This window comes from Gopherus flavomarginatus, chromosome 10 (assembly GCF_025201925.1).
Source record: "Gopherus flavomarginatus isolate rGopFla2 chromosome 10, rGopFla2.mat.asm, whole genome shotgun sequence".
Taxonomy (NCBI): Eukaryota; Metazoa; Chordata; order Testudines; family Testudinidae; genus Gopherus; species Gopherus flavomarginatus.
This window is the reverse complement of record NC_066626.1, coordinates 13,503,180-13,520,229: the sequence shown is the minus strand read 5'-3', so window position 1 is coordinate 13,520,229 and position 17,050 is coordinate 13,503,180. Positions and strand designations below refer to the sequence as shown.

General features: G+C 50.1%; 1 protein-coding gene across 1 annotated transcript in view; it reads left to right on the top strand.

Annotated features, from left to right (window-relative positions):
- The window catches only part of ATIC (5-aminoimidazole-4-carboxamide ribonucleotide formyltransferase/IMP cyclohydrolase), a 31,212-nt gene extending 25,022 nt beyond the window's left edge, over positions 1-6,190 (top strand). Inside the window, exons 14-16 of the mRNA XM_050916166.1 lie at positions 3,024-3,206; positions 4,823-4,978; positions 5,838-6,190. Coding sequence (XP_050772123.1) covers positions 3,024-3,206; positions 4,823-4,978; positions 5,838-5,957 — 459 coding nt within the window. The 3' untranslated portion in view covers positions 5,958-6,190. The remainder of the gene's footprint in view (positions 1-3,023; positions 3,207-4,822; positions 4,979-5,837) is intronic.
- Positions 6,191-17,050: the final 10,860 nt, after the last annotated feature.

Below are 17,050 nucleotides of genomic sequence, written 5' to 3'. Positions count from 1 at the left end.
TCACCTAGGCTCAGATCCAAGGTATTTAGGCACGTAGAAGAGTGGACTCACCACTGGTTCGCCCCCTCATGGCTGGGCGTGGGCACAGCAGCTCTTTTGCTCTCTAGCATCCATGGCCGTCAATCACTCCAGTCCTGTGGTGGTCTCACTTCTCATGGCTTGGCCCTCCAGCCAGGTCACATTTAGCCCCACAACAATGTCCAACAGTCAGTCACCCTAATCCTTACATCTGGTTTTCGGTCCCCAGCTCTGGACCCAAGGTCCCTGCACCCCTTCACTCAGGGCTTTAAATTGTCCTCATCCCCTTTTGTCAGGGGGCTTCATGCCACCTTCCCAGCTGCTGAAGGGGAACCCAGACCCATCTGCTACACTGGGTTCCACTTTGGGGACCCTAGGCTGAGTAGCCATGTTCTGCTCTGTCAGATACCTTGTTGCTGCTTCCCTGGACTCCTTCCCACCAGTAGCCTTTCTTCAGGCTTTTTCCCCTCCCCGACAGCTTGCTCCAATCCTGTGTCTTCCCACGATCTCAACCTGCACTGGGCTTCATCCTGGTCCTCCAGTCTCCTTCCTGTTCTCCTCAGGGCTCTCAGCTACCAAGAGTGACTGCAGAGTTATACACTACCGCCCTGCAGCCTCTTTCTGCTCCAGACGGCCTCTCTTTTCCCCTCACCCAGCTTCTTCCCAGCTGGGCTTCATCTTTCAGTAGGCCTGGCTTGCTCTCCAGGTAGGTTAATGGGCCTCTCAGGCCTACATTAACCTGTTCCCCTCCGGTGTGGGTAGGCAGACCATCCATAAGGCACTTAAAATCAGTGGACATTAGGCACCTCAAGACCTGTAGCTTCTGTACCTCAATGCCCATCTATAAAATGGGACTAATATCAGTGCCAGGAGTGTGGTGAGGATCTTTCATTGGAGATTGTGAGATGCTCAGATACTGCAGTGATGGAGGCCACATTAATACCTCATACAGACAGGCACATGACTGTAGACGTGATACTGAAGGCTGTGGGACTAGCAGTAGTAAGCACTACGCCCAGTACTAATTGTGTGCTGAGTCTGGCCCTGCGTGCAAATGCCTTCAAAGAACAAGGCTACGCGGTTCAGTCAGCGCACGTATACATTAAAACCTAGCTTGTCATTTTGTACCATGTCCAGATGTGGCTCACTGGCTTTTGCTCTGCGTGGCTTCCTAGCATGCTCTCTGCTGCAGAGGGAGGCAACGGGATGCGTAACACAAACCCCAGGGACACCTGTTTTAAATTCACTGAGGTGTAAAAACATCACACCGATGTTTCGACACCATGAACCACGCAATACTGTAGAATGAAGAGTGTACCTCATCCTCGGGGTGGGGGGCAGCTCCAAGGTGTGCGAATGACCCAGCCCAAAGCATGCCAGGGCTTTATAAGCAGAAGGAGCCAGCGGGGCTGGAGACGGCAGGACTTGTGACAAAAGACGTGTCACAAAAGTGCGACTGGCCCTCTAGGTTGGGGGGGAATTCAGCAGTGTAGTCTGGGGTGGTGTGGGTGGTATTTATTTATTTTTTAAACATGATTAATTTATTTAATTTTTTAAAATAAATGATGATTTTATTTTAATATTGTCCCCTCTCCTTTAATGGTTGTGGTTTGCAGTTGGCCATATAGACTGGCATGCGTAGGTGTGCGGTTAATGGCGCACTTAGTTAAACAGTGCAAACTGCTGTCAGGGCTTACCGTTCAGGAGAGCAGAAGATTCTCCAAAAATAGGAACTCCAGGGTGTGCCCCAGTTGAAGGGAGAGAAGGAAAAGCTATATGCTTAGTGAAGAATCTGTCTGACAAGAGCAGGGCTTGAGGAGGCAAAGCAGATACACTACCTCTTTCATTCTAGGTGGCTTGAAAAGGTCCCATTTCAAACGTTGCTCCCCCCCCGGCCAGGGCCCGGTTTTATATTAAACTCCAAACCCACTAAGTAAGGGCTCGGTTTAGTGTGCAGCTATTTTAAAATCTTCCTCTTTCCGGCAGATAGCAGAATAGGAAATGTATTGGCAGCTGCAAAGCTTTGATGTTTCAAGTTATGCCCTGATTTGACAGGCCAGTTGTCCAGTTTGAATACTTGCTTTTCCTCCTTATCAGGCGTGACTGGGGCTTATTTGTAATATGCCAGAAGTTGCATCTAACCCATATAGTGGTTTTATACCATGGCGCCTGGAGAGATTACACCCACAGGGGTGGTCTGGGCACAGACCTGAATTCTCTTTCCAATACCTTTTTCCAGGAACAGGTAGGATGGCTAGAATCTCTCACCAGCCCATGTCATTCCTAGAGCAGACAGAGCACTTTTTAACTGAAAGCCAGAACTGCATGAAACCTTTTTTGGGTGTGACAGTTTAACTCCCTTGGCAGAAGGTGCACGCCGGTACTTGTCAAATTCAGGAAGCAAAATTTAGCTAGTCCGTTTCTCCAGCTGTTTTCACAGTAGAGACCTGATCCCTCACTAGGGTGCTCTGGTAGCACATATAATAATTATTAGTGACAGGGCACGTACTGAATGGGTGAGAGAAACAAACATCCTTGTGGTAAGGGTGGGGTCGAGTAAATTTTGTGCCTAGGCTAGAAAATGTTGATTTAAGAAAATTGAGAGAGATACTAGTAAGCGTGGGGTGGGGAATTGAAGTAGTTGAACCTGGGAGCCACGTGAAGACAATATGGATGGAGCCTGTTCTCAACACAGTGCCAGTCCTGGTTACTTGGGTCCCAATCCTGCTTCTTGTTGAACACAGGTAGAGCCCAGTGTCCACACAGAACCCAGTTATGGAGCCCCAGTGAAGTCACAAGTGCTGGGATCTGTCCCAGATGCAAGTTGCAGGCTGAAGGGTTTAGGTATCTCTAGCGCACTCATCACCGTGAGGGGAGGGACTGGAAGGTTTTTCTCTGCCTTCATATTTGTGAATAATGGCTCTGGGGTTGGGGCTACTCTAATAAAGATCACAGTGCGCAGGGACGTGCGTTTGCTGTTCATTAGAATTCTGCATGTGCTGCAGGTTATCGGTATAGGGGCAGGCCAGCAGTCCCGAATCCACTGCACACGTCTTGCCGGCGACAAGGCAAACCATTGGTGGCTGAGACATCACCCCCAAGTGCTCGCCATGAAGTTCAAAGCTGGAGTGAAGAGGGCGGAGATCTCCAACGCCATCGATCAGTATGTCACTGGGACCATTGGCGAGGTAATGCGCCAGGATTTTCCCTAAAGACTGTCCAGGAGGTTCTGCGAATTTTCTTGTGGGATCAGTGTTGATGAATGGACCAGGGCAGGGATTCTTGAATCTTGTGAGTGGTCTCTTCCTTTGTCCCTTTCTTCCCCGTTCCATCTAATCCGAGTCTTGCATCACCATCCCGAGAGGGCTGTATCCTTTCAGATCACACTCTTTAATTGTTGTTGAGAGAGAGGAGCCTTTCCTTGTTCCTGCCACACTGGGCATGCTTCCTGGGTTGCGCTCTTTGCCCCTCAAAAACCAGAGGTAATAACTAGGGCCAGATTTGGGTCTTTTGGTTAGCAAAGCCACCCGTCTGTCTCCTGCAGTCAATTTGTATGGAAAGTTGAGTGTATTGGAGGGCTGGATGGGTAACGGGATTCAGTCATTCACTTTTGGGGACAGGTCAAATGAGATCCAGATTGTTAATGGCCAGAGGTCGTTCGAGAACTGTTTGGCCTGTGTGAAAATAATCTCTGCCCAGTTCCTAGGGGAGACACATTGTCCACACCTCAGGCGCTGCCCCCACAATCATAATCCCTGCAGTCCTAGGTACACAAGTGGGCAGCGAAGCTGTAATAGTCTTTTGCAGCCAGAGGTAGCTGGAGGGCTGTTACTACTGGGCAGCAGCACTTCCAGGACCCAGCCTAGCATGGGGCCTCTTTGTGCCAGGCGCTGGACACGTACACAGAGATAGGCTTTGCCCGAAGAGCTTCCACAATAAATAGACAAAAGGGGTGGCTAGAGAGACATGTCTCCTGGTTTTCCCCATCCGCTGTGTGCTGCAGTGGAAGGGAGCATTGACTTTCCACCTGTTCAGAGGATGTCCGTCTCCAGGGATGTTTTATCTGCCAGTCTCCAACAGGCACTAAATTAATTCTGAATCTTAGAAAACAAAAGAATAAAAGGTTCAAAGTATTGCCAGCACTTAAACTTTTCCTACTGTATTTTCATTCTGCTTTTTGCAGCTCATTTCTATGGCTGCTTAGAGTCGCAGAATCAAACTGGGCCAGGCTGTTACAGGCAGTGAGAAACTGTCTCAGTAAAGCATATATGCCCTTTTAAAGTATAAACTCAACAGCTGGAATGGGAACCTTGTGAATCATTCATACATTAGCAATTGCTTGTTTAATGGAATGGCATGGGAGGTGGATTAGTGCAGTTTAAGAAGGCAATTCATAAGGCAAACTCCTGTTCATCAGACATATGTGAAGCTCCTTATACCAAATCCTGTTTGTGTGTGTGTGTCCTGTGTTTACACCGAGCGGCAAAGCACGAACAGCCCAAAGAAAGCATATGGGCCAGAAACGAGCGAGAAGCAGGGAATGTAGCAGGAGCGGTGGTTGGTGATCTCTTTCCACAGTCACTTCGGATCTAGTAAATTCCTGGTGTGAAGTGCACAGCAGCAGAGCACCACATTAGATCAGGACTGTAGAATAGATGTGCACTTGGATGTAAAAGGGATGTGACATCGCTTGTATGAATAGGTGGTTGGGAGGGAGGCCCAAAGCCCACTGCTGGGATGGTGATAGCCAGGGAGCAGTAAAAGGAGCGAATGCCATCAGGCTAAGCTGACTCTGTTCCTGCAGGGGGACGATCTGGTTAAATGGACCGCGCTGTTTGAGGAGGTCCCAGCGCAGCTCTCTGAGGCCAAGAAGAAGGAATGGATTGGCCAGTTGGATGCAGTCTCCCTCAGCTCAGACGCATTCTTCCCTTTTAGGGATAACGTGGACAGAGCTAAACGGGTAAGGTCACTGTGAGGCCTGGATGTCAGGGTGACGTAAAGGAAACACCCGGGTGGTTTTTTGCTTTATTTCATCATTCATTTTGTGCACTGTGGAACGTGTCTGCATTTTATACACGTGGTGCTTGAAATGTGCCAACTAGCACTGCTGCATTCTAGGAAAGGTTTTTCTGGAGCACAGTGGTTCTCCATGAAGAGACGTTCGATAACCACCATGGCTGTTGGCTCTAGAATTAATTAGAATTGGAGTGTAAAAGTATGACAAATGTAGCCAAAAAATATCCAGATAATGCTGTTAAGTTCAGAGGAGCAGATTGTGAACCTTTCACTCACACTGAGAAGCAGTTACTTACGTGAGGAGTAGTCTAGGACTAGTCCTGTGAGTAAGTTATTCACAGGCTTGTAAGCCCTTTGGGGCAGGGACCATCTTTTTGTTGTGTAGCTGTACAGCACCTCGTGCAGTCATGTCTAGGACTCCCAGGGTATGTCTACAGCTGGCCAGGGCCCTGACTCCGGTTAAGAGGCTGTTAAATTCCAGAGTAGACTTCCAGGCTCGGGCAGGAGCCCAGGTTCTAGGACCCTGCAGGGTGGGAGGGTCCCAGAACTCAAGCCCGGGAGTCTCCACTGCAGTTGAACAGCCCCGCAGCCCATGCCTCCTAAGCCCAAGTCAGCTGGCATGGGCCAGCCACGGCTTTTTAATCGCGCTGCAGGAATACAGTGAGCTGGGGGCTGACAATCCGGGCTGGAGAAGAGCACAAGTCTGTGCTGGTTGTATCGTATTTCCCCGTTTCACTGCACAATTCGTCCAGTTGTTTTTGCTTTTCATCACTAACCTTGAGCTTCTCCAAATCTTTGTTCAGAGCGGAGTACAGTTTATTGCTGCCCCGTCTGGCTCAGCTGCCGACCAGGTTGTGATCGAAGCGTGCAATGAGCTGGGAATAACTCTCATTCACACCAATCTTCGGCTGTTCCATCACTGATTCCACCATGGGCTGTCGCAGCCAGTTGCTGTCACTCGCTCAGACCTGGGCTCGGCGTACGCAGTGACCGTAACTTCACCCGTTACATCTGGAAACCCAGTCTGCACATGCGGTAGTGTCCTTGTGTAGTCAGTAAACAAAGCCCCTGCTGCTGGCTGCAAATTAAAGGAAAAAGAAGCTTGTTACTTGCAAAGGAATTAATTTCTTTTGAAAATAAATACGCGGTTCCTGGCTGTGTTGAGTGTGCAGTCTTATATCTTCCACATTCTTTGCGTGTTAAGGAAAAGAGGCTTCATTTTATGAGTTACATTTTATAGCCCAGATTTTACCAATTAATTAAAAAGCTGATGGAACACTCTGAAAGTCCTGCCTTGCAGCCACATTTGTAATGGATTGATAAAAATCTGTTATAAACTGAAACTACACAGATTGCTCTTGAGTTAGCAGCTTTCTCCCAACGTGTCCCATCCATTATCCTCATTTCTGCTGAGAGTATGTAATTGGCCCTGTCTCTGAGATAGTTTCAGGTTCAATACACCAAATCCTACTCTGGGAGTGATGGGTGGCTCTAGGTATTTTGCTGCCTGTAACCGGGTCCTTCGCTCACCCCTCTTCCTGAGGCCCCCTGCTGCCCCAATAAAGCACAGAGAGGCTTCTCTTGATGCAGCACCTGTGGCTTTATTTACACAAGTTCCCACCACCAGTGATACTATTTACAGAACTTACAGGCCTTGCAGTCTCCTCTCCTACAGGGAGTCTGCCCTCAGCCTGGAGACTGACCTTCCCTTAGCCATTCCCCCCTTCTGGCTGCCAGCCAGCCTTTATAGCCCTTGAACCTTCAGGCCCAGAGGTGCAGCCAGTTCTAGAGGCCAGGCACCAGACTTCTCCCCAGCCCCAATCTATTTCCCCTGATTGGGGCTGGCACAGCAGGGGCTAATTAGGTGCCTTTGCAGCAGCACCCTGCTACACACCTTCCTCCTTAAGCTGGTGCCAGGCCTGGTCTTCCTCAGCCTCACTTTCCTCAGCCAGGGACTTTACTCTGAGGTTGGGCCCCCTGCCCAGCGGAGGGATTCTCAGGAACAACCCCCTAGGGCTTTGGCACACCCCATCCACAAAAGGATCATTGGGTAGGGGGTGGGGCACCCCACCTGTCCACGCTCACCCAGAGGTCCTCACACCAGCCACACGGCTGGGCCGGCCGCTCCAGAGGCTCCTCTTCCTGTTTTAGTGGGGGTGATGGCTCAGAGCCCACTGCCCTGAGTCGGCTCCCTGTCTCCGGTCCAGGCCCTCTGTCGCTTTGCTGTGGGGCCTCCCCCTGTTGGGCTTGTTCTACCTTCCCCAGGGTTCCTTCCCCCAGGTGGTCCTGCCCTGGAAGCTCCCTTGGCTTCTCAATCACTCCCTCATGTTCGCTGTTTTGGCTTAGTTGTCTAGGCTGCTCAAATTGCCCCCCTGGAGGTTGTGGGGCCTTCCCTTGCTTCGGGTCCACCTCCACCAGGGTCTTGCGCTCCCTTTCCAGGGTTCTCTTTCCCCTATTCTTTGATGGTCGCTTCCCCATGATATCCCTCACGTTCAGGGGAGGGCACCAGTCCCGCCCTAGGACCACAGGGTAAGCTAACCCTTTGATTACCCCCGCTCGCTTCCAGGTAGACTGCCCTTGTACTTCGAGAGGTACCTGGGCCACGGGACAATATTCCTATCCCCGTGGATGCATTCCACCCACATCCGTTCCCCAGGGATAAGCCAAAGCGGCTTCACTAAACGCCGCTGTACAAAGGAGCGGGCGGAGGCCGTGTCTGCTAGACCCCTCTGGGGCCTTTTCCCAACCCGCACCAGGATGGTGGCCAACCCACGCTTTGTTTCCCGGGGCCCACTCCTAGTCTATCCACAAAAGTCAGCTGCCCCACGCTCCATCACCAGGCAGTCCCGACTTTTATGTCCACACCACCAGCGCACAAGCTGCCCCGGGCAGCTAGGGGCCCCCTTGGGCTCCTCCTGTCGCCTGTCTACCGGCTTCGTCCCGTCATGCTCACGGGATTTCCTGCCCCCCTCTGTGTCCCGCAGGGCTCGATGCTCCCTTGATGGGAAGTCGGCCTCCATATACTCCTCCATTCTTTGCACGGTAGCTTCTAGGGTGGCCAGCTGATGTTGCTGCACCCAAACCCGCACACTGTCGGAGGCCCTGTATAAACTGTTCCAGAATCACCTGATCCATTGTCCCACGGTGTGGGCATCGGGCCTCAACCAGCATGTTGCCCAGTTCGTTAATTTTTGAGCAAAGGCCCGGGGTCACATGTGCTCTGCCCACCGGGCTGCCTGAAACTTCTGGCGATATTTCTCGGCCAAAAGCCCGAGGCGGTCCAAAATCACCGCCTTCACCGTATCATAGTCCCTGGCTTGGGCATCCATCAGGGCCATATATGCGGCCTGCGCCTTCCTGGCGAGATAGGGGCCCAGCCGCATGGCCCAGGTTGTCCAGTCCCATCCTGCGCCCAGGGCCACCCACTCAAAGGTACCCAAAAAGGCATCGGGGTCATCGGCTGGGGCCATTTTACAAAGGCTGAGGCCTGGAGCCTGGGTGCCATCCCCCACCGCAGGACTCACCAGCTTTTGCAGGAGCTGCTGCTGCACAGTTGACTGCTCCTTGATGAAGCCCTGTAGGGCCTTCTGCTGCTCTGCCTGCCAAGCGAGGAGAGCCTGCCTCTCCACCTGGTGGGACTTCTGGAAGGACTGTAGTGCTTTCTGCATTTCAGTCTGTTGCTCAGTGAGCCACTGCAGGGTGCTCTCCATCACCAGGTTGCCAAACTGTGTCTTTGGCACTAGGTTCCCGGACAAGCCCCCATGTGTAACCAGGTCCTTCGCTCAACCCCCTTCCTGAGGCCCTCTACTGCCCCAATAAAGCACAGAGAGGCTTCTCTTGATGCAGCACCCCTGGCTTTATTTACACAAGTTCCCACCGCCAGTGATACTATTTACAGAGCTTACAGGCCTTGCAGTCTCCTCTCCTACAGGGAGTCTGCCCTCAGCCTGGAGACTGACCTTCCCCTGGCCATTCCCTCCTTCTTCTGGCTGCCAGCCAGCCTTTATAGCCCTTGAACCTTCAGGCCCACAGGTGCAGCCAGTTCTAGAGGCCAGGCACCAGACTTCTCCCCAGCCCCAATCTATTTCCCCTGATTGAGGCTGGCGCAGCAAGGGCTAATTAGGTGCCTTTGCAGCAGCACCCTGCTACACCAGCCCAAGCACAGCAGGCAGGCTGCCTTCGGCGGCTTGCCTACGGGAGGTCCCTGGTCCCGCGGATTCGGCGGCACGCCTGCAGGAGATCTGCTGAAGCCGTGGGACCAGCGGACGCTCCACAGGCATGCCGCCGAAGGCAACCTGCCTGCTACCCTCATGGTGACCGGCAGAGTGCCCCCCATGGCTTGCTGCCCCAGGCATACGCTTGGAGCGCTGGTGCCTGGAGCCGCCCCTGGGGAGTGGTTTTGCCAAAGGATGGGCTTGAATTGCTTTCTTAGAGGTGAAAGGGGAAATACCAGTTCCTGTAAATCTTACATGCTTGGTTCTCGTACCAAGTGAATTCAATTCAGAGTTCATACATAGGCGTCTTGCCTAGAGCTATTTCTGTTCTCAGATGTGTACAGTTCACTTTATGTCGTGCTGGGAACTCCGATTAGAAAAACTAGTGCAAATCTGGAGTTAAGGAGTGTGAACAAAGTAACATATTGGTTATTTGCTACTGCCAGCACATGCCAAGGGATATCTTTTTATTGCACTTATAAAACCTGTTTGTTTTTGTCACTGGTACAGTTCAGAGTTTTGCAATAGCTGTCTCTATATTGTGTGTTATACATGCAAGGGGAAACCTCAGACCCGTTCAGCCAATTCCTCTTTCCTCCCCTACAGAGCTTATAAATTCCAAAGTGGTCCTGGCCTCAATAGGTTGAATTCGGTGGCGACAGACTCTATGCAGAGCAGTAAAGTGGATAAATAGCAGCTGCTCTTGGGCCTGCAGGGTTTGTTATCCCCACAGATCCGAGTCTGAGTTGCTCACAGATGTGGTTTTAAGTCTGCATTGTACTGTGGAACTTAAACTCCACGGCCTGGACCCGGAGAGGGAGTGTCTGGTCCCAGCCTGTGACCTGGCTTCAGTGAAATCATAGTGCCATGCTGTGATGCTCCACACGAGGCGAGGAATAGTGTGACAAATGGGAGTTACGGCTGGACTCCAGTACTGTTGCTTGCTGCCTTTCTGGCTTTCAGCTTGAGTTGGCACAACCTCAAAGGCTGGGCAGCAAAGGCTGCTCAGGGGTGATGCTAGATCAGTGCATCCCCCATGTTGTCCTAACTGCCCTTCCTGGCCAGCATCATCCCACTGTGGGTGTGAGATGGGCTGATTGCAGCACCCCCAGTGGATGGGAGGTTCCAGGCGGGGTGCGCTTGTCCTGTATCTTGGCAGCAGTTTGCAGGGTGATGGTTGTTACAGATGAAAGATAAATCCTGGCCTATTTGCCCTGTCCATCTCCCTACCAGGGCAGGAGGGATCGTTCTTTGCCCTGTATTCGTGAGTGCTTTATCCAGGCAAGTTTGAAATGAGCGAAGCAATGAGGCTTCAACCACTTCCTGCGGAGAAACTAGTTGAGTCTAATAAGAAACCCTAATCAGTCTGTGCTTTCCTTCACTGCATTACATACCAGCATGCACCTAGTTATGTAGCCCCTTACATCACCCTGTAGATTGACCAGATGTCCTGATTTTATAGGGACAGTCCCGATATTTGAGGTTTTTTCCTATATAGGCTCCTATTATCCCCTACCCCCTGTCGTGGTTTTTCACACTTGCTATCTGGTCACCCTATCACCCTGCTCACAGCTCACATCCATCAGTTCCTTGGACCAGGGTGTCATGTTCTCCGAGTTACCATGTGCCCACGTTTTATGGTCAGACAGCAGTAGCATGAACCCCGGCATCCCAAGTGCTGTTACTCTGCTCTGACAACTCTCCAGTTTGTCAGTATGAAGGTGCCTATAGTGGTGGACAGGATAGTCAGTACATCTGCTGCAAAGCCACATTAGAGGGCTACCACCTGCTTGGGGGACTTGTGTAGAGGCCTGTTCAGCTGAATTCATTAGGGGCCTGATTCCAGCACAGGGGGGCCATAAACCACTCACCCCTCCCCACTGCAGACCCCCAGCCTGGGGCAGGCATAAGAGCTATTGGGAGGCAGGGGAACGTGGCCATGGTGCACAAGGGTCTCATAGTCCCCTCTTGGAGACAACATTGCCAACCAGCATAGATTAGCACAGCCCTGAGTCTGCTCTGAACTATGCCGGGCTGAGATGGCGCAGAACCACACTTGTGTCCTTCGTGCCCCTCCCCACTGAGCCTGGCAAGGACAATGTATGTATTGTTTCTATAATATGCATCCCACTGTTTCACTATGAGGTGAATGAATACAGGCGGTTCCATTTGATATCTGCAGTGTAGCCATTTTGGAGTGGAACAGTAGACAGTGTAGGCTCATGCTCAGACGTCAGCGTGTTTCACGTAGGGGGACTGCTGCTGTGGCTCTGTAGCTTAAGTGATGGGGGATTTATTCTTTCAGTCACCGAGGGATTTGTGCTTAGCGAGTGCAGGCTTTTCGCTCTTGTTGAGCACTGTTAGCTAAGGCACTTGAGCGCCGATATGCCTGATGCTCCCTCAGTGGCATGGTATGCTGGTAAGGTGCGCTTGCCTCCCAAACGGTAGGAAAAGAATGTTGCAAGCTAAGGGATAACACTGCCTGTAGATGCATTGAGCTTGGCACAGAACTGCAGTGCACCAGTGGGGACACTTGACAGCACACTGCCTCTGGGAGCTGCTGAGCATATGGGGAAGTGCATGGGAGGGAGGGAGGAGCATACTGTCCCTCCTATGAGCTGGTGTGAAATGGAGTGCAGAGCAGTGCTTCTCCTCCTCCCTACTCACTAGGACTAGCCCGTCCCTACACACAAGAGTGCAGATACTGCATTAGGCTGAAACGCAGGGCCGACCACTGCATAAGCATCGGATTGCAAGTTCATGTGTCCAGATGCATCCTTCACACTGTCATTGAATGTAGTTTGGAGTTGCTAAGGTTTGTTGACTTTGAATTGTATGTTGCCACAAGAGCGGATTGGGAATATTTTGACCAAACATTTTGTGCCAAAATATGTCCATTTGTCCAGGGCCGCCCAGAGGATTCAGGGGACCTGGGGCAAAGCAATTTTGGGGGCCTCTTCCATAAAAAAATTGCAATACTAGACAATACTATATTCTCGTTGGGGCCCCTGTGGGGCCTGACGCAAATTGCCCCACTTGCTTCCCCCCCACACACACACAGGCGGCCCTGGGAAAAATAAACCTTCTGCATCATGGCACAAACCCAGTTTTGAGAAAACTTCTTTACAAGGTATCACTGGTTCTCAGCATCAGCTAGTGCTAAAAGGCACTAAAGCTCATTAAAAGGGCTGGACAAATATTTTCCTTCAAAACTTTTTCTGGATAGAAAACTAGGGTTTTTTAAAAAGCAGAAAAAAAAATCACAGACCGTGTCTGCTTTCCTTCAAAATCTGATGTGGTTTTTTTAATTGAAAAGCTGAAATTAATCTGCCAAAACCTGAATATGGTTTGGGGTTTCAGCAGTGTGTGGCCAAATATTTGCTGCTTGCTGTGTTTGATTGTTTAAAGAAACAATAAAAAAAATGTTTAAAAGAAATCCAAACCTTTTGAACCACCTTAGCTTGTGACCAAATGCCTGAGCCCATCCAGTAAGAGATTTTTCCAGGTTTCTCATACTCTGCTAGCTTCCTTGACTCATACTTGTCTCTATAACTTTGGGTTCATTTAGGTTAGAACATAAGAACAGCCATACTGGGTCAAACCAAAGGTCCATCCAGCCCAGTATCCTGTCTACTGATAATGGCCAATGCCAAGTGCCCCAGAGGGACTAACCCTAACAGGTAATGATCAAGTGATCTCTCTCCTGCCATCCATCTCCATCCTCTGACAAACAGAGGCTAAGGACACCTTTCCTTACCCATCCTGGCTAATAGCCATTAATGGACTTAACCACCATGCATTTATCTGTTTCTTAGAGACTGACTCCATGGGGTCCTTCACAAACTGGAGATGGTTATTGTGGGTTTGTCTTTAGTATAGACTATGTACGTACTCCATGAACTGAGCATTTGAGCTTGTTTCAGAATCTGAGATGAGCCTATGTTGTGAAAACTGAAATGCTCAAGATAGCACATGCATGTGAATGGACACAGGCTGCTAAAATTAAATTAAATTAGAGGTTCTCACACTGGGAGTTGGAACCCCTGGGGGTCATGAGCTGTCAGCCTCCACCTCAAACCCCGCTTTGCCTCCAGCATTTATAATAGTGTTAAATATATAAAAAAGTGTTTTTAATTTATAAGGGGGGGGTGTCGCACTCAGAGGTTTGCTACAAAAGTTTGAGAACCACTGAATTAACCCCTCTGGAGCCTTATGGAATGCAGGGGGGGGTCTCCCTTGGTAGGGTTGGGAAGGATATTGCTCTTCTCATGTGATCCCTCCCCCAGTGGCTAATTTTAAATGAAACTACCCTCCCCTGACATGAATCTCCCTATGGCACTGAAATTAAATATAGACTATAATTTGGCATTTGAGAAGTGAAAGGGATGGTAGCCCTAATGGAAAAGCTAACAGCTTGGCTCTTCTGCAAGCCTCAAACTGCTGAATAAGCTTTAGGGTAGGGAAAGCTGTGCCTCTCAAACAGCCTGGCTCTGCCCCCATCTGACCCCCACCCACTTCCTGACTCCCCACCTACCCTTAGAATCCACAACCCATCCTGCTCCTTGTCCCCTCAACATCCCCCAGAGACTCATGACCACCACCCCGAGACCCCACCCTTGCTCCCTGTCCCCTGACTGCCCCAACCTCTATCCACCCTCCCCCTGCTGAGTCCTGACAGACCCCTGAAATGCCCACACTCCAACCCCCCTCTGTTCCATGACTGCTCCCCCAACCTCTGCCCCCTCCCTGTGCCCCGACTGTCCCTGGGACTTCCTGTCCCTTATCCACCCCCCCCAGCTCCCCGCCTTCACCCGGAGCCTCAGCGCATCCAGGAGCTTCCCTCGACAGTGGCAGCGTGGCTCTGGCGGGGCCCCTGAGCCCCACCCTGCTCAGAGCCACATGATAAGGGGGCGGGGCTGCGAGCGGAGGGAGCTGAGCTCAGCCTGGAGCTCGCAGCCCCGCCCCTTGCCACGCAGCTCTGAGCGGGGCTGGGCTCAGGGGCCCCGCTGGAGCCATGCTGCAGCACTGTTCTGGGATGCTCCTGGATGCGCTGAGGCTCCGGGAGAGGGGCGGAGGCAGGGTTGGGTCAGGCTGGAGCCAGGGAGGGAGTCTCAGCCATTCTTGTGGGGCCCCTGCGGGGCCCAGGGCCTGGGGCAAATTGCCCCACTCGCCCCCGCCTCTGGGCGGCCCTGCATTTGTCAAAACATAAACTATTTGCAGGACCAGGCTGGCTTCAAAGAATTTCCCAGCTTGAATGTTTTTTATTTCGGGGGGCGGGGGAGAGGAGGAATAATTTTGAAATTGTCTAAATGTCCCATTTTGATATTTTTTCCAGTTAAAAGTTTTGGTTTTCATTTCAAAATGACTTTTTGTTGAGCAATTTAACTGGATTTAGAATAAATTTTTTTTTAAACAGCTCAAATTTGGAATATAACATGTTTAAGATATCCAAACAAAACATTTCAATTGACCCAAATGAAAAGCAACGAAAATGGCCAGTTTGTGAAAATTGTAGAGATTTTTGACACTTTGTCCCAATTTGGGATGGTGTAACGGGGCAGGACTCACCCCTGCGGTGCCTCCTGCTGGTCATCTCAGGAATTAGCTCTTCCAGCCTCCGGAGTGCCCTCTGCAGGCCAGTGTCCCACTGTCACTGGGCCCCATGTCCCTCCTTGTGTTTGGGGTGCTGTCCCTTGGCAATACCTTACAGATCTGGGTCTCCCTTCCCTGGGGAACCCCCAACCCTCTATCCACACCTTGCCTCAGTCATGGGCTACTGCCAATCACCATCTAACCGCTGCTCCCTGGGGAGAACTGCAGTGTGAAAGCCACTCATCATAGGTGAGGGGGTTTTGGATCTGCTGCCTCTGCCTACCCGTGGGCTGCCCCCTGCAATCCCGGTACCCAATTGGCCTTCCACTAGGCTGCAGCCTGGGGGTTTCCAGGCCGGAGCTCCCCAGCTCACTTGGCCTTCCCCCAGCCCTACATCACATCACAATCACATCACAATCACATCCCTGCAGCCAAGTCCTTCCCTCTCAAAGCTATAGAGAGAGTGTCTTTAGCTTCTGGCCCCAGCCCTCTTATCAGGGCCAGCTGGGCCCTGATTAAGCTGGCTACAGCTGTGGTCAGCGATGCACTCAGCTTCTCACAGCTGTCCTCACTGGCATTCCCTGCTGCAGCCCTCTCCACCCTGCTTTTAACCCCTTCAGGGCTGGAGCGGGGTGACCACCCCACTACAGATGGGAAAAATCTTTTGAAATCTCAAAAATTCTGATCATCTGGGGAAATCATTTTCTGGCCAGCTCTACTTGCCAATCCTTCTCTTCAAAGTCCTCCAGCGGTTTTGTTGTCCCATTCTGCAATTGAGCTGGATGGAATCATCACACAAACATCCTCCCCTTTTGAAAAAAAATTTGACAAGAGACTATTGCTTGCATTTCAGAGTTCTTTCTACGACCTCTATTCTGCCCTTAGCTAATGGTCATCAAGGGCACCCCCAAATACATCATTTAGCCCCATGACAAGAATATCCAGAGTTAGAATATTAAAAGAATAAGTGGGAGCTTTAGAAGGGATATAAACTTTCATGTTCCAGGTTATAAGCCAACATCTGACTAACTGGGCTCAGTGAGGTGGAAATGTTCTCTAGGGGCAGCTTATCCGACAAACAGCTCCTATAGGGGTTTCTTGCTGATTCTTCAGGTGCATCTGGTACTGGCCACTGGCAAAGACTGACCCCAGTCTTTGCAATTCCTATGTCGTGGGATTAGAAGAGACTGCAAGGCTCATCTAGTCTAACCGCCTGCCAAGATGCAGGATTTATAGGGTCTAAGTTATCTAGAGTGAGCTAGTTATCTGCAGCTGAGGTCATAAAGGCATAGATTCCTCTAGTGGGGTCTGGATGGCCATAAATAACACAGCTTGGGAAAGATACAGTAATGGAAACCTAGTTTACAAGAAAATTAATTTTCTCTCCGTAGATCTAACCCTGGTATTTTTTAGGTACTTATTTAGCTCATCTATTGGAGCAACATTGAGATACTGCTCATTCTTACTGCAACAATTTTACTGGTTGCAAACAATTCAGCTGCCTGATAGCAATCTGTTAAAACAATTGATGTCTATTGCCATACTTCTCATGTCAAGAAGCCAAATTCCATTCTCATTCTATATTTAAGTAAATCCAGAGTAATTCTGTTGACTTGAATAATGCAGCTCCTGTATAACTAAGAGCAGAATTTGGCTCCAGGAATCATGAGGGAAGCTTTCACATTTGGTATTTCCTCGTAAGTGTTGAGCTTGAGGTTTTTGCAATGCAGACAGTACAAACCAAAGGATCTTATTCCTAGTTTAATTCATTGCAATCCAACGGACTTTGCTTTAAAAAAGGAAAAAACAGAAAAAGTTCTACAGGGATAATATTTTAAGAGTTGTGGTAGTCTGCTGGATGAATGTAAAATTGAATATCTGAATGTAAAACTGCTCTTTCAGTAAACACCAGAAAGTCTCTCAATAGGGTGTAGTAGGGATGCATCTTTTCAGCAGTAAACAGAAATCATAAACTAGGAAGTCTGTGAATAACTGTGATCAGACTGTAACATTTTCATTCCCTTAACAAGATCACAGCAAAACATTCTTCCAAATATTCCATAGTTGTCTGTTTCTTTGCCCTGTTCCCATATTATCTATATCTGTAATATATCTGTCTTCCCTTACTGTACAGAATTTCTGCTGAGGTGCCATAAAATTAATTCCTTCTCTTATGTGTATTACAGTAGCACCAAGAGGTTACATCTGAG